Source organism: Polyodon spathula, chromosome 4 (assembly GCF_017654505.1).
Source record: "Polyodon spathula isolate WHYD16114869_AA chromosome 4, ASM1765450v1, whole genome shotgun sequence".
Lineage (NCBI taxonomy): Eukaryota > Metazoa > Chordata > Actinopteri > Acipenseriformes > Polyodontidae > Polyodon > Polyodon spathula.
Window position 1 is genome coordinate 94,701,754 of NC_054537.1, and position 27,102 is coordinate 94,728,855.

Genomic DNA, 27,102 nt, shown 5'->3' on the forward strand with positions numbered 1-27,102 from the left:
CTGTTTTGAAAAATCTTTATTGAGGATGGTTACATTGTACAGTCATTAAAAAGCAAGCAAAGAGATCCCTTGCAAGACAGCTAAGAACATGACCCTTTTACTTGCTTCTTCAATTCAGCTTCCACTGTTACTTTTCTTATTGCTCAACACTTTTGTGCAACTTTCTATTATAAATTTATTTTTAGTTTTTGGCTTGGGCAGGATTACCGATGTGTACTTTACATACATAGAGTGATGTTTCCCCTACCCTTCATACTTATACAAGTGACATTGACATACTTCACACAATTTGTGTGTCAGGCTGGTTTTGGCACCTTCTTGTTAAAAGAGCTGTAGTAAAAACTCTGGTGCCCATTCTAATGCCGTCTGAGCCACAGCCAGCGCTGCTGCCCCTAGTGTTGCTGATATCCCCCACACAGCCATTTTCACCAGGTGGCTGCTTTCTGTTGCTGCAGCATCCTCGACAGCAGCGAGTTCAGCTGGAGGTCTCTTCTGGAGCTGCCGTCTGAGCACCGCATCCGGGCGCTGCTGCAGCCTGGCCCTCTGAAAGTCTTGGAACGAACTGATGGTGAGGCTGCCAAAAATCAGAAAACAAGAGCTTTTTATTAGACAGAGAATTCAGCTACCCTCTTCAGGGAGAGGTCAGATGAGTTATGACCACAGCTTCCGTCATGGAAATAGACGGAAGATAACCTCAGAGCAATTCACTTTTAAACTCTGATTTGAACAGCTGAAAACCCAAGTTACAGCATAGAGAAAAAATGAAGTCATCAGGCTATCCATCCCCTACCTCATGGAAGTTATTTTATTTCATCACACACACACACACACACACACAAATAATTGTCCAAACGTTCTGTACTCTTCAACAGCTCGGCCAATGGTGGTCAGTGTTGTGAAGAAGATTACCAAGACCTACATTCAAAGTCAAATTTGGGTAACATATACAGAACAAAAACAGCAACAAAAAAACAACCCTGCAACTCTTCTCAAAATATAGACTAGGTGTTTGACTAAAAAAGTACAAACACCTGCAGCATGTAGCACACACATTGTGTAAATGTACTGCTCTCTGGACTGGTGCCAGATTATCTTGTTTTGAAAATGAAATTTCTGTAATGTATTCTGAAAAAAGTAAAAAGCTGTATCACCCAGCTGTAAGTCAGCTTCAGTGACAAGAGACAAGCCAGTGGATAGGATAGGTACTGGGATGTCTGTTGAGTCACACGAGACAAGCCAGTGGATAGGATAGGTACTGGGATGTCTGTTGAGTCACAGGAGACAAGCCAGTGGATAGGATAGGTACTGGGATGTCTGTTGAGTCACACGAGACAAGCCAGTGGATAGGATAGGTACTGGGATGTCTGTTGAGTCACACGAGACAAGCCAGTGGATAGGATAGGTACTTGGATGTCTGTTGAGTCACAGGAGACAAGCCAGTGGATAGGATAGGTACTGGGATGTCTGTTGAGTCACAGGAGACAAGCCAGTGGATAGGATAGGTACGTGACTTGTGTTTCACATTTTTGGCACAACCCTGCAAATGTTAATGTTATCACATTTTATATTTAAAAATAAAAATGTCAGCAAAAAAACTAACCAAAAAAAAAAAAAAAAAAAAAAAAAAACATTTGGAAGATGATGACTTTAAAAGTGCTGATGGATAAAAATTTGAAATGAACTTAAAAAAAAAAAAAAAAAACAATAACAACTTCATAGTAAATTAGTGTTCGAGATTAGGTCCAACCAATTATCTACAGAATAAGATAAAATAATATATCAACTCACCAAGGTAAGAACTGAACTCTTTCAAGATGTACGATCACATTTACTAATCATATAAAATAATAAAAGAAGCTTTCCTCTGACCGATATGTTCTAATGAATTTTTTGCTTGACTATTACTAAATAATTAAAGCACTCCACTCATTGAAGTGTGTACCTTATGGAGTTCCCCACTAATGAGATTAATATTCCATGCATTTCTTCAGGGGCTGCCTCTATGCTAGGTGTATTTTCTGCTTTGGGGTTTAAAGCCCTGGACCTTGTGTTTACAAGCTACTTCTCCAGCTCCAACACACAGAAAGGGCTCACATGTATGCAAATACCAGAGGGGCACAGTGGGAAACAGCCCACATTGATGGAAACCACAGCCAGGCTTATGGGATAGCAGGATCTGACTGTTATTCAAGGCCTGTGTGTGTGTGTGTGTGTGCGTGCTTGTTTATAATGCTTGCCGAGTCAGAAAAGTCCCAACAACGAAGTAAACTGTGACAAAACCTACCTTATGAAGACACGGGCCAAGTCCCTGTGATGTTTAAACAGATATTTCAAACATAAAAATGTAGCAGTGTTTCTGTTAGCCCCGGAACCTTCATTATTGTATTATTGTGTTTACACAACCCCCCCAGGCCCTTCTGGACTTTAAGATAAGAAACACTGCATGGGAGTCAATGTGCAGTCCTCATAAACACGTGTGCTTGTGCTTGTGCTTGTGTATGTTTGTGTGCCTATGTGTGTGTGAGCGCATGGGGATGTAAATGATATCACAACAGACGTGGGACAGAATTTCCTTGGTAGAGCAGTAAACAAGGAATTTTCCTGTTGCTGTTACCTGTGCTCCACCTGACCTTGGCATTGGGAGAATGCCTGTAGAATTGCTGCCTTTGCTATTTGCCAGATCCTGAGAGTGCAGTATTTCAAATCCAATACAACTGCAGTCTCATTCCGTAATGGATTCTAAAATGACACATAATACCTTTTCTAAAGCACCTTTGTTACACATATTTATCCTTAGGTTTACAGAATGCTCTGAGGAGGTCTTGTGTGCAGGCTGCTTTAAACTCTATTACACAAGGTAGCCGTTACACGTATTATTAAAACCAGTGGAGAAAAAAAAAGATGGATTTTTACACACACACACACACACACACACACACACACACACACACACACACACACACACACACACACACACACACACACACACACACACACACACACACACACACACACACACACACACACACACACACACACACACACACACACACACACACACACACACACACACCAGCACCACCTTCTGGCTAAACCTCATCATGTCCACAAATTATTGTAGTGTATGTCTGGTTAACTCAATCAAACACCTAATCATTTATCAAACAGTTTGTGTTGTGATTATCCTGTTTACTAGTTCACCTGCTACTGCCCTTCTTCATTTGCTGCTTGCTCCATGCACAGTAACACAGAAATCTACTTACAGTGTCATCACACTATTCTAGCTCAATGAACATCTGGCCAGCTGAGTTTCAATGGGAAAATTGAATCAAAGCATTAGCTTGCCAGCTAACGCCTTGGGAGTAAGCACTAAATTTGAGTACAAAACATGGTGTTTTACCATGTGTGACATAACTTCATCCCTTTGTGGTTATGTGCTCCCTGATTTTACACTTTAGTGTATACTCTTTAGTTTAGACCGACTCGTGCCCGGTGGTTTGTTTCATCGCTCACCTTTTGCGGGGCTGGATAGCAGCTCTCTTTTCCAGCAGGGTTGGAGGGTAGCATTTCAGCAGCTCCTCTGCTCTGGAGATAAGCTCTTCGTACGGGAGATTCTGTGGGATCTGGGAGAGAAGCTGGTGGATACTGGGCATATCACAATCACAGTGCTTCACCTCCTTCTCTCTGTGCAAAACAATCTAAAACAGAAAGGATAAACAATGTAACCACCATATATTATACACACAAAGAGCAACGTGAAAGACTATACAAAGAGACACACACTGACAGCAGGTAAAGGACTATACAGCGACACACACTGGACAGTGTAAAAGACTACTCAAAAAGACACACACAGCAGTGTAAAGGACTACTCAAAAAGACACACACAGACAGTAGTGTAAAGCACTATACAGAGACACACACACAGGTGGCAGTGTAAAGGACTATACAGTGTCAGAGAGCAGTGTAAAGGACAATACAAAAAAACACACTAAGAAGTGTAAAGGACTATACAAACAGACACACACAGACAGCAATGTAAAGGACTATACAGAGACACACACACACAGACAGCAGTGTAAAGGACTATACAGAGACACACACACACAGACAGCAGTGTAAAGGACTATACAAAGAGACACACACAGACAGCAGTGTAAAGGACTATACAGAGACACACATACACATAGACAGCAGTGCAAACAGACTGTACTGTAAATAAGGACATGGCTTCATACCACTGCAGCAAAGTAAATGGCCATTAGAGGGTGGGAGGCCAGAAAGAAGTCGTAGAGCCGGAGGACGTGACGGAAATCTGAGAGGACGTGTCCGTACCAGGTAATCAGCCAACTCAGTGCAAAGATTGTACCAACCTCTGCCCTGGATAGAAACAAACAAACAGCCAACTCAGTGCAAAGATTGTACCAGCCTGCCCCCGGATAGAAACAAACACAAACAAACAAACAAACAAACAAACTGGTAGTGCAAAGACTGTACCAACCTCCACCCTGGATAGAAACAAACAAACAAACAGGCAGTGCAAAGATTGTACCAGCCTCACCCCAGATAGAAACAAACACAAACAAACAAACAAACAAACAAACTGTACCAGCCTCCCCCTGGATAAAAACAAACAACCAAACAGGCAGTGCAAACTGTACCAGCCTCTGCCCCGGATAGAAACAAACACAAACAAACAAACAAACTGGTAGTGCAAAGACTGTACCAACCTCCACCCTGGATAGAAACAAACAAACAAACAGGCAGTGCAAAGATTGTACCAGCCTCACCCCAGATAGAAACAAACAAACAGCCAACTCAGTGCAAAGATTGTACCAGCCTCCCCCCAGATAGAAACAAACACAAACAAACAAACAAACAAACTTTGTAGTGCAAAGACTGTACCAACCTCCACCCTGGACAGAAACAAACAAACAAACAAACTGGTAGTGAAAAGACTGTACCAGCCTCCCCTTGGATAGAAACAAACAAACAAACAGGCAGTGCAAAGATTGTACCAGCCTCCCCCTGGATAGAAACAAACAAACAGCCAACTCAGTGCAAACTGTACCAGCCTCTGCCCTGGATAGAAACAAACAAACAAACAAACAGGCAGTGAAAAGACTGTACCAACCTCCACCCTGGATAGAAACAAACAAACAAACAGGCAGTGCAAAGACTGTACCAACCTCCACCCTGGATAGAAACAAACACAAAGCTTTCATAGAAAAACTATATTTTGCCTTCACACACACACACAGCAGATGCCGCTTATTAGCAATCCTGATAGGAACAACTTTCTGTTATTGTCAACACTTTTGTGGGAACCAATTCCATCCCTTAGACTTTAATGCCAACAGATTTTGGATATTAACAATGGCATACCGCTTAATGATAACTTTTTCAAACGTTTCCATGGTTACAGAATGAGCGGGAATGCAAAACGGGCACACATTTCAGCTTCTCTGTACAGGTCATAACAGTCTGAATCAACCCCTGTATTATTAAACTTGCAGACAGCCTACACAGTATTTAGTACATTTGTATCCACTGACTGTTTATGTGTAGGCCTAATGGCTTCCAAACGTGTAGACCTGTCTATAACCGATAAAGTTTGGAAAGCGACCAGCAATAGAGTGAGGAAAGTCTATCAGATGGGTGGCTCAGTCATTGGAAAACCGGACAGGATGTGGTTCAACGTAAGGAACACAGCAAGAAACTAAATACTGACCTTCCAGTGGTTGCTGAATGGATGACAAAGACCTTACGTCGACTTTTAATACAGATGAAACTGTTCTGTTCTACCAGGACTGTCCAGACAAGGGACTTGGTTTGAGGGGGGAAGTGTTTCCATGAGGTAAAAGCCATGGACTGCATTACATTGATGTGCTGTACAAACATGGATGGGGCAGAGAAGCGCCCTCTTTTTGTGATCGGAAAAAGTAAAAGCCCTCACTGTTTTCCAAAAAATCACTTGCACCTTCCTGTGATCTACAGGAATTCTGGAAATGCCTGGATGACAAGTTCACTGTTTATAGAGTGGCTGAAAAACTGGAACAGGGAGCTAAAGCTACAAGACCGTCACATTTGCCTTTTAAGTGACGACTGCCCAGCTCATCCACACAACATTGAACTGTCTCACATTGTGTTGCAGTTTCCTCCACCGAACATGACCTCTGTTATACAACAATGGACATGGGGTTGAATCAAAACTTAAAAAGCCACTACCGCTCTCGTCTCAATGCACACATTACTGCCTGTCTGGATACTGACCCACAGCTGCGAGCGATGGATATGCTGTGAAAAAGAGAATGCTTCTTGAGATGGATATGCTGTGAAAAAGCACTTCACCTAGTTAATATTCTCCCTGAGACTGTTTCCAACTGTTTCAGAAAGGGAGGGTTTGTGTCTGCCACGGACAGCGAGGAGCACATTGATACTGATGCGCTTGCCGATGCTGCCATTCCTGACAATCTCACAGGAGAGCAGTCTGAGGCCATGGTGGAGTTTGACAGTCAGGAGGAGACGGCAAGTGAGTTCACAGATGCAGAACTTTTGGAGGCAGTAACAGCTGACAGGCACCCACAGGTGGAAGGAACAGAAGAGGATACTGCACCAGAACTTTCACTGAAAGTAAAGCTGCAGGCAGTGGACATTTTTCGCAGGATATGCCAGAATCGTGGCTTTGAAAACAGCTATGAAGCTGCTCAGAAAATTGACAGGGATTTGCATTTGGAGGTGGCAAATCGTAAAAAGCAGACAACATTGTTCAGCTATTTTTAAAATTGTGCTTGATTATTAAATGGAGGTACAATATCAGCAGTTTATTTTTCTCTATGGTCATTGGTAGTACAGTATGCTGTTGCAGAGTACAGCAGTTAACGTTACCGATATTAGCCTACTGTACTTTTTTTTTTTTTTTTTTAAAACACATTCGCCTGTTAGAGTTTACAATGGTTAAATTTCAGTTTTCGCTTCTGAGCATCCTCATCACCATGGCTAGTAGTACCAGGCTGAGATCTTTGTGTGCTATTCATTTTCTTTTGGAATGTGTAGCCTCCACACGCAGGGCTGACCCAACCCGCTGTTTATTGTGAGAGTTCAGCGGCCGTACTGAACACACACATTAAGTGGCTTTTTGTGGTTGGTTTTTCCCCTTTATAAATTTGGGCCAAAGTGGTCTAACATTTACACACAAGTGCCTATTGTTTCTATATCACCAATTACTGACCGGAAATTGAAATTCTCACACCCATAGGGGACATTTTCTGGGGAGACTTCCCCTAGTTGATAAGTCCTAGCTGAGATTTGGCTACAATTCTCAAAACAATGATACATTTTGTTTTGTTTTTTTTGTCAGGAGATGGGAGTGGGATGATGTCCAGCTGGCTTTCGGTCACCAATGAGTTAAATTAATGTGGCAACACAGTGATGAAAGGCCTAATATCGTTTCTTTTTGGAATGTGTCTTATTTCTCTTCTCCACTTCATTACAGCCCAAGCACATCTTTGAACACTCTTGAATATTACTGCAGCACCTCATACTTTGTACAGTTTCAGGCTGTCACTTTATTGCAGCACCTCATACTTTGTACAGTTTCAGGCTGTCACTTCTATATTACATCATCAGCTGTCACTTGTGTATTACTCAGTGTGAGATACACATCAGTACACAGCACGGTCTCAACTACACTAGTCTGTCAAAGGCAAACTGGGGAAGTTGATCAAGTTCTGTAATGAACCCAATACAGCATGTTACGGACGCTAAAGAGGGTCAACTTTACACTGTTGATAATCAAATCAGGCTTTCAAGATGGAAACAGCATGGTTCCAAAAAAAATAAAAATGAAAATTGCGGCATTACCTGGGACTATCTATTTCCTACATCGAACATGCAATTTCTTTATAAACAAAAGGGAGCAACACTTCTATACAGTGCCCCCTCGCTATAAGGCTCTCGATTATAACCAGGCTTGCTACTTTTTGAAATATATTGATAAAGCTTGTTAAACGTCAAATTCCCCAAAAATATGAGTTTGACCGAAATAAACCTATAAAAGGATAAACGTCGGTAAAACCACTCTCTATTTTTGATTTTTTAACCAAAAATAATAATTTAGAAATAATATTTAATTTGTGTAGTTTTCACACTTACTGTCTGTCCTGTCTCCTTTCCACTCTGAATGGCTGGGGGTCGCTGTCAATCATCTCAGTGGACCGTTAGTACTGTCATTTCACCCTGTTCTGTCAGATGTCATTGATTGATGCAGTTCTACAATGCTCTCATTCGCTTAAATGACTGTCAATCACCAGGACCTTTGCCAGCTACAGAGCCTGTCATTCAAAGCACCTACTTTGAAATTAGCAGGTTAAGGTGTAGGTAAGCTTTTGCTATAGGTATATGGTGACAATTACTAGTCTGATTTGAAAATGGGGTGCAAGGGGAAAACACTTGATAATATTGTGCACAATACCCTGACCGATGTCTGAAGTCTCCACGGCAGGACGTCTGCTTTGACTTCCAGTGACTCTACATCCGTGCCTCGGATATAACGCTCCTACAGCATGTCCCCCAGTTCCCTATACTAGCGATTCATGCAATATTTCTACAGTAAAAACAGTACCGGTGTTCAAACTGTAAACAACGTCTCAGTCTAACTTCAGTTTCTGTCTCTCCCTTTTGATACAGAATCTGAACTGAAGAAAAGCTGCGCTGGCACTTTATAACACAGACCTCTTATGCAGCATTCATTTTATAACTAAATAAATATTAGGTCTATTATGAGGTTACCTTTCCTAATGCATTTAGTTTTTTGCTGAGAGAGGAGCTGCAGCTTTTTCCAGGAGACAAGACATTTCAGCTTCACTTCAGCCCTGCTCTGGCAGCCAAACCACCCCTCCCCCCCCACCCCATATAGATAGATAGATAGATAGAGAGATAGATAGATAGATAGTTGACATAGCAAACAAGTTCTAAGATAGTTTGGAAACACTTGCAGATTCAACATAATTCAGAAAAATTGAAAAAAGTATTTCTTAAGGCCCCTGTTGTAGCATTCAAAAGGGAATCTAATTTAGGTGATATTTTAGTTCACAGTAAACAAAAAAGAACAACTGACAAAATAGGTTCTACAAATACTTGCACTAGTACATGTAAAGTTTGTAAATACATGGACAAAAGTAAAAATATAATTAAACATAAGAACACCACCTATCCACTAAATACTAATATCTACTGTAAAAATAGCAATGCTGTTTATGGAATAGCCTGTGAAAAATGTGATGAAATAAAATATGTTGGAGACTGGAACAACTTTATATAAAATAATTCAAAACCACCTGTCATTAATTAGAAATGAAAAAATGAATGAACCAATAGTACAGCACTTCAGCAGTCAAGGACATGACATGAATGATGTAAAGTTTGCAGTATTAGAACAGCTAAAATTAGACAATGCGACATATAGAAGAATAAAAGAAAGTAAATGGATAAATAGACTGAACACAATTATGCCAGCGGGACTCAGCAGAAAAGAATGAACTAATTAATTCCAATAAATATATAAAAGTTAAAAATAATTAAATAAACAAAATTAATTCAAAAGTTGTGCATGCTGATGCGCTGGGGAGATAAAAGTTTATATAAAATAATGTTAATTAGAATATAGATTTAAAGATAAGTAAAAATGATGTCACAATATATAGAACACCATTACATCATGTAAGAAGAAATCATTGATTTGAATATAAACAATAACAAGTAGTTGTCATGCCGTCAAACACCTATAAATACCTCCAATGTTTTGATTCAAACACAGTCTCCCTTGAGAAAGATATGTACAACATATCGAAATGTTGGGCAGCTGGCTCTTTGAGCTAATATATATATATATAATGTGGTTTGATGAAAGGGAAAATGGTGGTGGAAGCATTACTTCAGACAAAAAGCCTACATAGTAGTTATGTAAGTAATTACACACTCCAGGGTGGGTTGTGAGGCACGAGGCGAAGCTAAGTCAGTACTGACACCTTTACACATTGCCCTCTGTTACTAACCAACTGGGTGTTGCCCTTGCATGCTTTGTAATGCATTTAGTAGTTAATAATTAAATATATCTTTGTTAAAATGTCTTACCTCTGCATAAATTCATGGAGTTCTGGGTCTACTTGCTCTAGAATTGGCATCAAATAATTCAAGATATGTTTTGTACTATCCATAGTAGGGTCCATAAAATCCCTACAAAAAGAAAAGAAAAAAAAGTCTATATTTACTCAAAATATGTAAAGTTTAATTACCAAAATGCTAAATAGACGTGTTTTCACTGGTACATGTTCTTTGAGTGTCTGACTAGCAGAGCTGTACAAACCGATTATTCCAATCAAGTTCTCCACAGGTAAGGGTCATCGGTGTTGATCGGGCTAATTTACCAACCGAAAAGAAAGAAAAGCAACCCACACAAATACAAGCAGCTGTTTCTTCACTTGCAATGGTAAATTAGCCCGATCGACACCAATGACCCTCACAGGATTGTCAGCACCTGACTTCTGAGGAAAGCTCAGTCCAAGTAATCATTTGGTGCAGCGCTAGACTAGAAAAGCTACTTTAAATCAAGTAGAGTGTTTCAGGTTCAGACAGTTAAAAGAGGAATATACAACACAGGCATTTGCATATACTGTAATGCCCCGAGCGATTGGAATCTATTACCAGGTACAAGGAATGAGAGCAGCATCAAAGACTTTAGTGGAGTTCTTCCAGCAATATTGGATTTTAATGATATCTGTATTGTATGAACGTTGTACCCTGATTGAGTGTGCCCTAAGGACCCCCTTGTAAACTAGACCTCCTTGAGGGTAAAGGTTTTAAATAAGTTACAGACTAAACAGCTTCTAAATGTGACACAAAAAAATGAATTGTGGACTGGTTTCTAAGCAACAAGAGTTAGTGCCCTATCCTGAGATTATAAAATTCAAACATGTGATGCATTGCAATTTGATTGGTATCCCAAAAAGAAAAGAGATATAGAATTGCCCTCCAGGCACAAAAAAGAAGAAAAAAAAAAACAAAGTGCAAAAAAACCCCAAAAACTCTCATTTCCAATGTACTGTATATGTGAAAACTAGAAATGCGTTCATCATGATAAAAGACAAGCTTATCTGCAGCGATTGCATTGTGTACACATTAGTAAACAGCACTGTGAAGCACTTGCTGCTAGGGGTGTACTGATACCCATATTTACTTATTTATTACATGCTGCAGAGTCACCATGCAGCCACCCAGAATTACAGCGTCAGAGGACAACGCAGCCCTGGGCAGCTTCAAGGCAAGGCCGCAGGCGCCCGGCCAGACCACAGGGGTTGCTGGTGCGCGGTGAGCCGAGGACACCCTGGCCGACCTAACCCTCCCTCCCCCGGGGCAGCGCTCGGCCAATTGTGCGCCGCCCCGTGGGAGCTCCCGTCCTCAGCTGGCAAAGGAACAGCCTGGACTCGAACCGGGATACTCGTAGTTTTAAGAAGTATTTATGGGCGGGCATGAATAAATCCATTCACTAATCTATACGGCCTTGGTATGGCAGTATGGCAGGAGAAACGTCAGCGCCCTGGATGAGAGGAAAATTCGCCACAGCATTTAAAACATCCAATGCTGAAGTTAATTGCCATAAATTGGCACTCAACTGTGATGGTGAGGGAAGGGCAGCTTTTCTTGCTTCGAAATCAACACATTAATGAATGAATTTCTTTAACACCTGTTGATAAATACTTCGAAAAAGGCAATTACGAGTATGAGTACAAGTATCAGTATACCTCTACTTGCTGCACAGCGGAATAGCAAAAAAACAAAAAAAAACCCATAAAAATATAAGGAAAAAATTAGCACTTGTAAAGTGTAATCCCTAGCCCCTCACCTGAGATGATGAGTGGAAAGGGTCTCCACCATCGCTACTGCCATCCTCTCACCGACCACAAGCAAAAAGGTGACAACAATGTCATGGTACCCTTGGTAATAGTGCAGCTGAGGGTTCCTCTTCAGAATCAACAGGATGATATCAATTAGCTGCTCCTGCAGGACCCCTCTCTGGTCATCACGCATGCCTGGTGGAAGAGAATGACTGAATGCTACAGTTACAGCTGCACTGCAGGGACAAACACTAAATAAGATAAAAATAATCTCCAGGGGAAATGACCAAGGAAGTGCAAGACCAACTAAATAGGTTTCTTTCAAAACTGCAAATGTGAGACTTGTATACTCTCACTCCATCCCTGTTGTTCTATTAGGGGACTTCAACATCCACCTCTCCAACCTTAACCACTCTGCTGGATTTCTACTCTCCCCCCACCTTGCACTGAACGGCTCCATACCTTGCCCTGTTCCACTACTGCTCTTACCCCTTAGCGGTCCATTTATTCAGCGCCTGTCAGGTGCGTCAGATCCAATTTATTTTATTTATTTTCACACGCGTTGTTTAAAAGTCATTTCATTCACAGTAAAACAGGTTTAAAAGACACTGCATATCAACAGGACACTCAGTATTGCATCTTCAGCCCCCCCCCCCCCCCCTCCAACCACTGTTCGCTGTATTTATCACATACCTCTTCATAGTCGTGCAAACTGATAAATCCTCTCCATGATCACTCATTTTATCACTAAACTCCTCAATAATGAAATCCAAGTCATTATTTTATTACTATAACATCTCAAAAAGCTCTGCAGATGTCTGTGATGTTCTCTCAGTGCTGGATGCAGAAGCAGCTATCTTGTTTGTTTGTATCCGTGTTATCTTTGTGGTGCAGGGGCTATGTGTACTGCTCAGATACGCCCCCCACCCCCCCCCCCCCCCCCTTTTTTTCGGCTTCATTCAGCTTCTATCGGTCTAACTCAGCCATTGAAAGGTTTTCTCTGCTTTTTCAAGAGAAAAATTGACTAGAGACCTGTGCTTGACGTTTTTTTGATGATGTCGAACAGGGGACAACTTTGGACCGGAAAGGGAAAATTGTAATGTCGGACCTGGTCCAACATAGGATCGCGAAGGGTTAATTATAACTACTTCCGGTATCTTGTATTTGATTTTACTCTTACCAGTACATAGGTGTCCATAGTCACATTTTTTTTTTTAATTGCAAATCATTCTCATCCATTTATCGTATTTACTACGTGCTCTTACTGGACTTTACTTATATAAGCAAATATTTTTACTATACGTTAACTGCTCTTAGATCGAACGTAATTACTCTCAAATGTAGTTATTTACTGTATTCTTTATTTTGCTCATTTGAATCTGATTTTATTTGCTACTGATTGTATTGTACTCTATAACTGCTCTTATCTGTAATGTGATATTTTGTAACGATTGTAAGTCGTACTGGATAAGGGCGTCTGCTAATAAATAAATAATAATAATAATAATAATAATAATATAATAATAATAATAATAATAATATACCAAATTGGATGTGCACAACTGGTAATATACGACAGCAGCTGGAACCACTTTGAGCAGGAAGGCTGCATAGAACAGATCTTTACTGTCCAGAGAAGACACAATACATCAGTTTAACGTCCCTATCTTCAAACTCTTTACAGTGTGATCATGTATCAAAAAAAAAAAAAAAAAAAAAAAAAAAAATCACAATGAAAATAAAGCAGATGGCTGTAACCTCATGAAACATTGTAATGCCTTTTACTCGGATGCATCTTCTTCCTCTTTCTGAGCACAGCACCATCGCAAAACCAGCCACTCCAGTGACAGCAGCACCAACGCAGCAAATACTCAGCACTATACCTTTTGGGAAACGCCGCATTGACCTCCGAACATCAAGGACCACTTGGTCGAAATCCTTGTGGTCTTGTCGAGCATCCTTGCCTGAAAAAAAGAAAATATATATATATATATATATATATATATATATATATATATATATATATATATATATATATATATATATATATATATACACACACACACACATACATATATACATACATACATACACACACAGTGGCTTGCGAAAGTATTGACCCCCCTTGGCATTTTTCCTATTTTGCTGCCTTACAACCTGGAATTAAAATTGATTTTTTTGGGGGTTTGTATCATTTGATTTACACAACATGCCTACCAATTTGAAGATGCAAAATATTTTTTATTGTGAAACAAACAAGAAATAAGACAAAAAAACAGAACACTTAAGCGTGCATAAGTATTCACCCCCCCCCCCCCCCCCCCAAAGTCAATACTTTGTAGAGCCACCTTTTGCAGCAATTACAGCTGCAAGTCTCCTGGTGTATGTATCTATAAGCTTGGAACATCTAGCCACTGGGATTTTTGCCCATTCTTCAAGGCAAAACTGCTCCAGCTCCGTCAAGTTGGACGGGTTCCGCTGGTCTACAGCAATCTTTAAGTCATACCACAGATTCTCAATTGGATTGAGGTCTGCGCTTTGACTAGGCCATTCCAAGACATTTAAATGTTTCCCCTTAAACCACTCGAGTGTTGCTTTAGCAGTACGCTTAGGGTCATTGTCCTGCTGGAAGGTGAACCTCCGTCCCAGTCTCAAATCTCTGGAAGACTGAAACAGGTTTCCCTCAAGAATTTCCCTGTATTTAGCGCCATCCATCATTCCTTCAATTCTGACCAGTTTCCCAGTCTCTGCCGATGAAAAACATCCCCACAGCATGATGCTGCCACCACCAAGTTTCACTGTGGGGATTGTGTTCTCGAGGTGATGAGAGGTGTTGGGTTTGCACCAGACATAGCGTTTTCCTTGATGGCAAAAAAGCTCAATTTTAGTCTCATCTGACCAGAGTACCTTCTTCCATATGTTTGGGGAGTCTCCCACATGCCTTTTGCCAAACAGCAAACGTGTTTGCTTATTTTTTTTCTTGAAGCAATGGCTTTTTTCTGGCCACTCTTCCGTAAAGCCCAGCTCTGTGGAGTGTACGGCTTAAAGTGGTCCTATGGACAGATACTCCAATCTCCGCTGTGGAGCTTTGCAGCTCCTTCAGGGTTATCTTTGGTCTTTTTGTTGCCTCTCTGATTAATGCCCTCCTTGCCTGGTCCGTGAGTTTTGGTGGGCGGCCAGGTTTGTTGTGGTGCCATATTGTTTCCATTTTTTAATAATGGCTTTAATGGTGCTCCGTGGGATGTTCAAAGTTTCAGATATTTTTTTATAACCCAACCCTGATCTGTACTTCTCCACAACTTTGTCCCTGACCTGTCTGGTCTTCATGGTGTCACTTGCTTAGTGGTGTTGCAGACACTGGGGCCTTTCAGAACAGGTGTATATATACTGAGATCAGGAGACAGATCATGTGACACCTAGATTGCACACACGTGGACTTTATTTAACTAATTATGTGACTTCTGAAGGTAATTGGTTACACCAGATCTTATTTAGCTTAATAGCAAAGGGGGTGAATACATATGCACGCACCACTTTTCTGTTATTTATTTTTTAGAATTTTTTGAAACAAGTTATTTTTTTCAATTCACTTCACCAATTTGGACTATTTTGTGCATGTCCATTACATGAAATCCAAATAAAAATCCATTTTAATTCCAGGTTGTAAGGCAACAAAATAGGAAAAATGCCAAGGGGGGTCAATACTTTCGCAAGCCACTGTATATATATATATATATATATATATATATATATATATATATATATATATATATATATATATATATATATATATATATATATATATATAAAAATAATTGATATATTAACCCTTATTAAACTATTACTACATCAAGAAGTGAATATGTGTTTTGTATTACACAAAGTAGAACCTATTCTACTTCATTATAAGTGGGGATTGAATACTACTTGCCAGGCATTTATTCTATGTGCCTTTAGTGCTCCTTTAATAATGCATCTGCCCCTTTAACAGGTGTAGACTAATCCACTTGAGCATGCAAGCAGCTACACATTAGTACTGCTCTGTACTTTCCTTATTAGAACATCAGTACTGCTCTGTACTTTCCTTATTAGAACATCAGTACTGCTCTGTACTTTCCTTATTAGAACATTAGTACTGCTCTGTACTTTCCTTATTAGAACATTAGTACTGCGCTGTACTTTCCTTATTAGAACATTAGTACTGCTCTGTACTTTCCTTATTAGAACATTAGTACTGCGCTGTACTTTCCTTATTAGAACATCAGTACTGCGCTGTACTTTCCTTATTAGAACATTAGTACTTCTCTGTACTTTCCTTATTAGAACATCAGTACTGCTCTGTACTTTCTTTATTAGAACATCAGTACTGCTCTGTACTTTCCTTATTAGAACATCAGTACTGCGCTGTACTTTCCTTATTAGTACATTAGTACTGCTCTGTACTTTCCTTATTAGAACATTAGTACTTCTCTGTACTTTCCTTATTAGAACATCAGTACTGCGCTGTACTTTCCTTATTAGAACATCAGTACTGCTCTGTACTTTCTTTATTAGAACATCAGTACTGCTCTGTACTTTCCTTATTAGAACATCAGTACTGCTCTGTACTTTCCTTATTAGAACATCAGTACTGCTCTGTACTTTCCTTATTAGAACATCAGTACTGCTCTGTACTTTCCTTATTAGAACATTAGTACTGCTCTGTACTTTCCTTATTAGAACATCAGTACTGCTCTGTACTTTCCTTATTAGAACATCAGTACTGCTCTGTACTTTCCTTATTAGAACATCAGTACTGCTCTGTACTTTCCTTATTAGAACATTAGTACTTCTCTGTACTTTCCTTATTAGAACATCAGTACTTCTCTGTACTTTCCTTATTAGAACATCAGTACTGCTCTGTACTTTCTTTATTAGAACATCAGTACTGCTCTGTACTTTCCTTATTAGAACATCAGTACTGCGCTGTACTTTCCTTATTAGAACATTAGTACTGCTCTGTACTTTCCTTATTAGAACATCAGTACTGCTCTGTACTTTCCTTATTAGAACATCAGTACTGCTCTGTACTTTCCTTATTAGAAAATCAGTACTGCTCTGTACTTTCCTTATTAGAACATCAGTACTGCTCTGTACTTTCCTTATTAGAACATTAGTACTGCTCTGTACTTTCCTTATTAGAACATTAGTACTGCTCTGTACTTTCCTTATTAGAACATTAGTACTGCTCTGTACTTTCCTTATTAGAACATTAGTACTGCTCTGTACTTTCCTTATTAGAACATCAGTACTGCGCTGTACTTTCCTTATTAGAACATCAGTACTGCGCTGTACTTTCCTTATTAGAACATCAGTACTGCGCTGTACTTTCCTTATTAGAACATTAGTACTTCTCTGTACTTTCCTTATTAGAACATCAGTACTTCTCTGTACTTTCCTTATTAGAACATCAGTACTGCTCTATACTTTCTTTATTAGAACATCAGTACTGCTCTGTACTTTCCTTATTAGAACATCAGTACTGCGCTGTACTTTCCTTATTAGAACATTAGTACTGCTCTGTACTTTCCTTATTAGAACATTAGTACTGCTCTGTACTTTCCTTATTAGAACATCAGTACTGCTCTGTACTTTCCTTATTAGAAAATCAGTACTGCTCTGTACTTTCCTTATTAGAAAATCAGTACTGCTCTGTACTTTCCTTATTAGAACATTAGTACTGCGCTGTACTTTCTTTATTAGAACATTAGTACTGCGCTGTACTTTCCTTATTAGAACATTAGTACTGCTCTGTACTTTCCTTATTAGAACGTTAGTACTGCGCTGTACTTTCCTTATTAGAACATTAGTACAGCTCTGTACTTTCCTTATTAGAACATCAGTACTGCTCTGTACTTTCCTTATTAGAACATTAGTACTGCGCTGTACTTTCCTTATTAGAACATCAGTACTGCAGTGTACTTTCCTTATTAGAACATTAGTACTGCTCTGTACTTTCCTTATTAGAACGTTAGTACTGCGCTGTACTTTCCTTATTAGAACATTAGTACTGCTCTGTACTTTCCTTATTAGAACATTAGTACTGCTCTGTACTTTCCTTATTAGAACATTAGTACTGCGCTGTACTTTCCTTATTAGAACATCAGTACTGCAGTGTACTTTCCTTATTAGAACATCAGTACTGCTCTGTACTTTCCTTATTAGAACGTTAGTACTGCGCTGTACTTTCCTTATTAGAACATTAGTACTGCTCTGTACTTTCCTTATTAGAACATTAGTACTGCTCTGTACTTTCCTTATTAGAACGTTAGTACTGCGCTGTACTTTCCTTATTAGAACATTAGTACTGCTCTGTACTTTCCTTATTAGAACATCAGTACTGCTCTGTACTTTCCTTATTAGAACATTAGTACTGCGCTGTACTTTCCTTATTAGAACATTAGTACTGCTCTGTACTTTCCTTATTAGAACATTAGTACTGCGCTGTACTTTCCTTATTAGAACATCAGTACTGCAGTGTACTTTCCTTATTAGAACATTAGTACTGTTCTGTACTTTCCTTATTAGAACATCAGTACTGCGCTGTACTTTCTTTATTAGAACATCAGTACTGCGCTGTACTTTCCTTATTAGAACATCAGTACTGCTCTGTACTTTCCTTATTAGAACATTAGTACTGCTCTGTACTTTCCTTATTAGAACATTACTGTTCAGTGTGGAGGATTCATTGTGGGATAACTTACAAGTTTCAATTCAGAACACATTTTGTTGTATGCTGTTTTATTTTATTTTTGTATTATTTATTAAAAACTGTAAATGTTGTACCTTGATTGTTGCATATGAATAACTGCGTGTACATTGAAATAATTACACTGCATATCGCAACTGGTACCACTGCACCGATGAGTTCTGTTATGTTTTAAATACTATAGCCTTATTGAAACAACAGTAATAAAATTACACTGAGCCCTGAACTAAACATGTTTTTATATATAACTTAGCAGTTTAGAAGTACTGTTTTATGATAACTTGGGTTACATAATTGGCGCCCAGCAACGTGGGATGGTTTCAGTTGAAAAAATACATTTAAATAAAATGTAGAAGGTGCACTTATCAATTGCTATATGTTTACAGGTACAGACCAATACCCGAGATAACCAAGTTGCATTTTATTACAAATGGATCTCTGTAAACAGTATAGCTTTGATCCAGACCGTACTATTGATGTAGGGGGAGTAGCACCTTGAACCCCAACCAAGGATATCTGACTGACTTACAGTATAGTGGTAATAATACAGGGGTGAAGGAATTGCTAAATGATAGAGTCATTTCAGAGTTTGAAGACACTGAGTCATCACTGCTTTTAGAAGACAAACAAGATACTGAAAATAACTGGACAGTAAGAAAGATACATAGCCACGACATATACTCTGACATGGATCCAGATTGTGTTTGCAGGACTGCACTGTCCCTATTAAAGAGGGACACAATGGCATGTTAAACCACATCATTCGGACCACGGTGGACACTTTTCAAGAACCTTTAGATTCATTTGCCTCCCAGTATACCGTGGATGCTAATAATGTAAGTGTGCCAATTCATTGGCGTTAAAGATTCAAATATGAGAACCACCTATACTAACCCTCTGCCAAGTCTACAGGACTCCTCAGGTAACAGACAGCCAAGTTATCCCTCCTCCATAACCTTGTGCTTCTACTGACTCTCTAGACTTCTCAGCCTTGTCCGAACAGCCAACTTACCCAGCGTTACATGTCCCACCTTCTGTCCAGAAGAGTAGAGCATGCAGTGTGTAACGTTCATAATACTTCAACATATGTCAGCCAAGTAAAACTGAAGATGTTTTCTGGGAGCCTTGCAAGCCCAGTAGTGAAGTTGAATATGAAGCTTGGCGCATGCAGCAAGATAAGTTGTGTGTGATCCAGACCTTTCACCAAACGATAAGCGCAGGAAGTTACTGGATAGTCTCCTCCCATCTGCTTTGAACAGAGTGCTGCACATAGGCCCTGAAGCCACTGTCCAGCAGTATAGGGACGAGTTGGAGAAGACCTCTGGAAATGTCACCATGGGTGAAGAGCTTTATGTGCAGTGGTTAGAGATGCATCAGAACAAGGAGGAGAAGCAGTCCGGATATTTGAAGCGCCTGAATAAACTTTTGCATAAGCTAGTGGAAAGACATGTTTTAAATGGTGCACACCCTGAATTGAGACAATTTGTACCTGGGTGCTGGGATGAAAATCATATATTTCAGTTAAGATTGAGAGTCAGGGTCTTGTGAAGGCATGCCATACTCTTCACTGTTGGTGAAAGTGAGGTCCCTGGAAAGTATGAGAGAAAGTAAAAAAGAAAGGAAAAAGAAGATCTTGGAAACCAGGTGAAAGTGTCACAGAAATCCCACACACTGAGCAGAGTATGGCCACTAACAGCACAGTACTAGCACTACAAAACAAGGTAGCCCAATTGGAATCTAATTTAAAATCTCTAATCACACAGACAGATAAGAAAGTGCCTGGAGCACATGGGGTTGGCAGCATGTCAGCAAACCAGAGAAGTAAAACTAAAAGTAGACAAACAGGGGGCTACTGGGGTAAAGTGCATGTCTAGATTCTGCTAGAACATGGGCAAGATGATCACCACTTAGGTCAGTGTTCAAATAAGGCAGATGTAACATTAGTCCACCAGAAACTAAAAGAGAGGTTTCAGAGCCAACTCGCAGACTGCAGTAAAGTACTGAACCCGGCTGCTATGTCGTTAACTGCATAAAGGTTTTTGTTGATGGACAAATGATTGACAAACAGGAACTGATACAAATTTACATGGTCCCAACAAGATTGCAAATGTGTGCTCCACTCAGCCAGCGTTTAACAGTGGTTTAGACTCTAAATCTAGTCGGTTATCTTTCTATAAGGAACAACTGAACTACAAGGAATTAAATGCTCAAGAGTAACTTGCATGTACAAGGTGCTGCACGGCAGAAGGTACCATATCTTGCTTATATTGAATTGGAAGTGCAGTTTCCCACAGAAGCCTGTGGTACTGAAGAAACTTTAGCATTAGTCAGTCCTGATAATATATCCAGTACACATGTTCTTATGCTTGTAGGGGCTAACTTGCTGAACCAAATAGTGCAATCATGTGTGATGAGTGCTGGTAGTTGTTTTCTTAAGTAACTGCCCATTCAAAGCAGTTGGGCACATGTGTACAGAGGAGCTTACCTTAAAACTCCTGCTGGAAGTTGCTTTACGTGATCTGCTGCAGACACATTTTTAGCCTTTTTTGAGGCACCCATTTTCTTCTTTACAGCGTGTAGTATTTTCATTTCCCTCCTAGATCGCATAGAGTGACAGGACATAATCACTGCACAGCACTATATGCATAGCGAATAGTACACGCAGGCACACAGCAGAGCTGTACAGTTTAGTTAGTGTGATTTTTTTTTTTGTATGAAATAAAAATAATTATGAAATAATTAAAAAAATTCTGAAGAATATTGAACAAATTGGGATACTGGGCTAATTTCACAATTTCCTCGCAGTCCATGAAATCATGACTTACACAGGGCCTTAACAATGACATATTAGTTGTGCAATAGTGCAAGGACAGAGCATCAGTTGAAGATCCAGTAACGCGGTGCTGAGGTCAGGAGAGTCCAGTGCATCAGGGTAGATCAAGAGATCTACAAGTGCAGTCTAAACAAGTTTACCCCGTTTATTTGAGAGACCTATTGCAAGAGTACATTCCAGCACGCAGTTTAAGATCCACGGATGCCGGGTGTCTTATTCACCCTCGGTCTAGGCGCCGTACTATGGGAGAGTGAGCTTTTTGTAGTGCCACCCCGCGACTATGGAACATGCTGCCCAGCTCTGTTCGAGATTCTGAGTCTGTGGATATTTTTAAATTTCACTTAAAGACACACCTTTTTAAGATAGCTTTTGCAGATTTATTTTAACTTTTGATTTGTTTTTATTGAACTGACATTTTCTATGTACCTTTGTACACTGAACAAAAATATAAATGCAATATGTAAAGTGTTGGTCCCATGTTTCATGAGCTGAAATAAAAGATCCCAGAAATTTTCCATATGCACAAAAATCTTATTTCTCTCAAATTTTGTGCACAAATTTGTTTACATCCCTGTTAGTGAGCATTTCTCCTTTGCCAAGATAATCCATCCACCTGACAGGTGTGGCATATCAAGAAGTTGATTAAACAGCATAATCATTACACAGGTGCACCTTGTGCTGGGGACAATAAAAGGCCACTCTAAAATGTGCAGTTTTGTCACACAACACAATGCCACAGATATTTCAAGTTTTGAGGGAGCCTGCAATTGGCACGCTGACTGCAGAAATGTCCACCAGAGCTGTTGCCAGAGAATTGAATGTTCATTTCTCTACCATAAGCCACCTCCAACATCGTTTTAGAGAATCTGGCAGTACGTCCAACCGGCCTCACAACCGCAGACCACGTGTAACCACGCCAGCCCAGGACCTCCACATCCGGCTTCTTCACCTGCGGGATCGTCTGAGACCAGCAACTCGGACAGCTGATGAAACTGTGGGTTTGCACAACCGAAGAATTTCTGCATAAACTGTCAAAACTATCTCAGGAAAGCCCATCTGCGTGCTCGTCGTCCTCACCAGGGTCTTGACCTGACTGCAGTTCGGTGACATACCCAACTTCAGTGGGCAAATGCTCACCTTCAATGGCCACTGGCACGCTGGAGAAGTGTGCTCTTCACGGATAAATCCCGGTTTCAACTGTACCTGGCAGATGGCAGATGGCAGACAGCGTGTATGGCGTTGTGTGGGCGAGCGGTTTGCTGATGTCAACGTTGTGAACAGTGTGCCCCATGGTGGCGGTGGGCAGGCATAAGCTACGGACAACGAACACAATTTATCCATGGCAATTGGAATGCAGAGATACCGTGACGAGATCCTGAGGCCCATTGTCGTGCCATTCATCCGCCGCCATCACCTCATGTTTCAGCATGATAATGCACGGCCCCATGTCGCAAAGACCTGTACACACTTCCTGGAAGCTGAAAATGTCCCAGTTCTTCCATGGCCTGCATACTCACCAGACATGTCACCCACTGAGCATGTTTGGGATGCTCTGGATCGACGTGTACGACAGCGTGTTCCAGTTCCCGCCAATGTCCAGCAACTTCGCACAGCCATTGAAGAGGAGTGGGACAACATTCCACAGGCCACAATCAACAGCCTGATAAACTCTATGTGAAGGAGATGTGTCTCGCTGCATGAGGCCAGATACCGACTGGTTTTCTGATCCACACCCCTACCTTTTAAGGTATCTGTGACCAACAGATGCATATCTGTAATCCCAGTCATGTGAAATCCATAGATTAGGGCCTAATGAATTTATTTCAATTGACTGATTTCCTTATATGAACTGTAAGTCAGTAAAATCTTTGAAATTGTTGCATGTTGTGTTTATATTTTTGTTCAGTGTATTTCATTTTGTCCTGGGTCCTGCATGAAACCTTCCAAAGGCAACATCTCAACAAAAAAGTCAAATGACCACCAATATGACAACCACCTTAGGCTCACAGGTCAAAGCAACGAGTACTATTAGATTTTCCACAGAACTGAAAACGTAAAGTTATATCACAGGATACTGGATCTGATCAATTCTCTCATGTCTGGTTTAGCAGGTAGATTGTATACATTTACACTGAGGAGCCTCACCTGGTTTAGCAGGTAGATCGTATACATGGACACTGAGGAGCCTCACCTGGTTTAGCAGGTAGATCGTATACATTTACACTGAGGAGCCTCACCTGGTTTAGCAGGTAGATCGTATACATTGACACTGAGGAGCCTCACCTGGTTTAGCAGGTAGATCGTATACACTGACACTGAGGAGCCTCACCTAGTTTAGCAGGTAGATCGTATACATTTACACTGAGGAGCCTCACATGGTTTAGCAGGTAGATCGTATACATGGACACTGAGGAGCCTCACCTGGTTTAGCAGGTAGATCATATACATGGACACTGAGGAGCCTCACCTGGTTTAGCAGGTAGATCGTATACATTGACACTGAGGAGCCTCACCTGGTTTAGCAGGTAGATCATACACATTGACACCAAGAAGCTTGGGCCACACTTTCCTTCTGATCTCATCAGTCAGGAGTCCCCCCTCGCTCACGGCAGCTCTTCGCAGAGTCTCAATGTCCACTGGGTCGCTGTTCAGCGCCTGGTGGATCTCAACCAGCTTCTGCTTCTTCCTTGACTCTTGTTCTGGACAATATGAAGAAAAATTAATTTATATGAGCCAGTATAAACTCAGAAACCCACGGGAGCTGCGATTACTACAGAACTAGGGTTACAGCCAGTTCCCTGTTTTTTCCTGGATCGTCACAGTTTTGAGGAAGGTGCCCCGGGAATTAAATATGCCTTCCCTGTACCATAAATTGAGCACAACAATGTTACTGCAATTGACCCACAATCTTCACTGGTTGTCAATACTGTAGTAGTAATGTTATCAGTGTTTCCTATTAGATTAATGTAGGATTTCAAAAGAACACATGTGAACAGGAAGATATATTCAGAGTTGGCTTATGAAAATAAAGATAAATAAATAAAGCTTTTCGGGTGAATTCCCTGTGCCTCTTTCAGTGCTTGTTTGGCCTGCATTGTGGAGGAGAGATCAATCATTGGAACCGCATATACGAGCACAGTAGGACGAATCTTGCCGCATGTTTTGGGGCATGTAAAGAGTGGCTGGCACACCCCCTGGAAACCCTCGCAGAGCACCACGTCAACAGTAGATCTAGCGCATACAAACTGCAGTGTTAATACTGTCAGTGTGAAATAATTTCCTGCAGTAAAAACATAATAATTACATAGGCGTATCAGAAGTGAACCCACAAACTTGGTTTAGCAATACAGTGACTCAGCCGGTGACAAACACACAGTGGTTTTGTTTGGCAGAACGCGTAACGGGAAGACCTATTTTTTTTTGTCCGATATTAATTACTACGTACTGCAGAACCAACATAGATGTGTTAACATTAGACACACCCGAATCTACAGCAGTACCTACCTCCTTGCGGTTTCCTAATGTTTCCATGGCCGGTAACATTATAATGTTTATTTACCCTCTTCATTTCCTTATAAAAACGTATAAATCGTTATCCTTACGTTATCGTAACGTATTACATAATTCAAACAATTAACACGTTTTTAAAAGTCGCAAAAGAACAATAGATAAATAAACCAGCACGACAGCAGCTTTTTAATCACATCACAGCTCTTCCTTCTAAATCGACTATTATCTTTCAAACCTACCTTTGCAGAAGCCAAGCAACTAGTACTGCCTCTCCGCTCTGATTGGTGGGTAGGTGCTGCAATCAGACGAGGCGTTCATCTGATTGGTTAAATATGTCGCTACACTACAATCCTCTGAAAGAGGAGTCTGGAACTTCCAATGAAAGCGCCACAATCGTGCAGTGGATTGTGGGAAATGCAGTTTCCGAGGGCTGTGTTTTTTTTCATGACACATTGGTCGAAGAAAAGTAATCAAAATGTGTTGTAAATGAATGAAATACAGTTATTAAATAATGTATATGTACAGCAATTCTGCGTGATCAAAACTGTGGAGAACCAAGTTATTACAATGGCCCTGTTCTTATAAGAACATAAGGAATGGACACTTTAATAAAGGACTTTATTCTTCAGGACTAAACGGGTTAAAAAAAACACCACTAGTAAAATCTTAAAATATATTGTGAGGTGTAATATAAGCCAAAAAGCAAATACATGCTTGAATCTCCCTCTGTCCTTGAAACAAAAGGTAAAAGCACTTCAACTCCCAGAGTTCTCTGCGTCTTAACTGTAAAATGCCAAAACTACAACTCCCGTGGTACACAGAGAAAAGACCCGAGAACCCGAGAGCTGTGGTATTGCCAAGCTGCTCATGCAGCTGTCCCGTGAATAGGAAGCGACCGTGTTGAGAGAGGGTAAAATAAAAATAAAAAACTTGGGAAAACTTGTATTACAACGAAGGACATTTAATGTGTTTGAAAGAACATGGGGGATAAACTGGACAAGCTCCCCGTTAGCCGGAAAAGGAGAACCACTATCTCAGGAGGGTCAAGTTTGAAAACAAATGGCAAGAAGTCAGGTTGTGAAAATAATGTTGATAACAGTACTACGACCCACACCGTCACTAACAAGACACACGTAAAGACAGCACAAGTCGCTGGGAAGCCGACAAAAGAAAAGGGAAGATATGAAGCCCCTTACGACAAACTCCGGTAAGAATACATAAACATTGTACACCCATTGATAAACGCACATACTAGGTTAGCTTGACTGTATTAACTGGTTTGCATGCATCCCAATTTTCCGGGGTGAAATGTTGTCGGGAGCTGATTGCATGAAGTACATTAGTGCTACTCGTCTCTATACTGATGTGAAGTGTTTATTTAATACTACAGTACTACTGCAGATATTGACTGAGGTTTTTTTTTTTTTTTCCTTTTTTTCCATTGGGGGCTAAATTCGGTATTCTGGGATACTCGAAAAGTTCAGGGCACAAGCATGTTTAACTCATTATAACCCTTATTACACATGTGTTCACCTTTTTATTCTAGTAATCATTCTTACTCGAAACATGTTGCTACCAATTGAAACATGGCTTTGTTGTTGAAGCTGACACCCTGGGATCCTTAAAGAAGCTGCTTGATGAAATTCTAGGATCAATCAGCTACTATGTCGTTTGTAAACTTTGTTATGTTCTTATGATATCACCAGTGCCAGTTGCAGTTTTTTATATTATTATAACTTGGAGATAAAATACATTATTCAAAATGGCCTGACCGGTTGTTGAGCATACAGGTTCTGATAGTAGGGATTGCTTAAGTTATGGAAGTGAAGTCTGGGTGTGACCCAAAGTTCTTAACCTGCTGTAAAGGTGTGTTTGCTATCTGTATTTGCTAAATGATCATGCTCGCTGCAGTGCAAACCAAGCCCCAGTGAAACGTACACTCTGTAGTTTTTTGGGGTTTTTTTGCTTCTCATTATTAATACGGGTTGCTGTAATTACCATCGCATTATACAAAGTTGTGTTGAAGACTGCTGCAACTTCCCGTAAGGCATGGTCCTTACACAATATAGATGAAATGTCACACAGTGTTGAAAGGGAAGTGTTGCGCAGAGTCCTCT

At 40.3% G+C, this 27,102-nt stretch overlaps 2 protein-coding genes across 7 annotated transcripts in view; one reads left to right on the plus strand and one right to left on the minus strand.

Moving 5' to 3' along the window:
• On the minus strand, positions 1–25,209 carry zgc:63863 (uncharacterized protein LOC393372 homolog). Of its 3 annotated transcripts, XM_041249164.1 has the most exons (8): positions 24,980–25,209; positions 23,989–24,174; positions 13,778–13,858; positions 11,903–12,089; positions 10,135–10,236; positions 4,239–4,380; positions 3,514–3,698; positions 1–574 (listed from the first exon to the last, which is right to left on the minus strand). In XM_041249164.1, exons 1-8 carry the CDS (start codon positions 25,041–25,043, stop codon positions 322–324), a joined length of 1,200 nt encoding a protein of 399 aa, XP_041105098.1. In that variant the 5' UTR covers positions 25,044–25,209; the 3' UTR covers positions 1–321. The 3 variants fall into 3 exon arrangements, with proteins under 3 accessions (XP_041105098.1, XP_041105100.1, XP_041105099.1); XM_041249166.1 differs by lacking the exons at positions 23,989–24,174; positions 24,980–25,209 and adding an exon at positions 23,897–23,974; XM_041249165.1 differs by lacking the exons at positions 23,989–24,174; positions 24,980–25,209 and adding an exon at positions 23,621–23,708.
• Positions 25,210–25,814: 605 nt separating this feature from the next.
• The window catches only part of LOC121315166 (diacylglycerol O-acyltransferase 1-like), a 37,477-nt gene continuing 36,189 nt past the window's right edge, over positions 25,815–27,102 (plus strand). For 3 of the 4 annotated variants that reach the window (XM_041249167.1, XM_041249169.1, XM_041249168.1), the window contains exon 1: positions 25,815–26,192. In XM_041249167.1, the coding sequence (XP_041105101.1) occupies positions 25,966–26,192 (227 nt within the window). In that variant the 5' untranslated portion in view covers positions 25,815–25,965. The remainder of the gene's footprint in view (positions 26,193–27,102) is intronic. The other variant, XM_041249170.1, reaches the window with a different exon arrangement.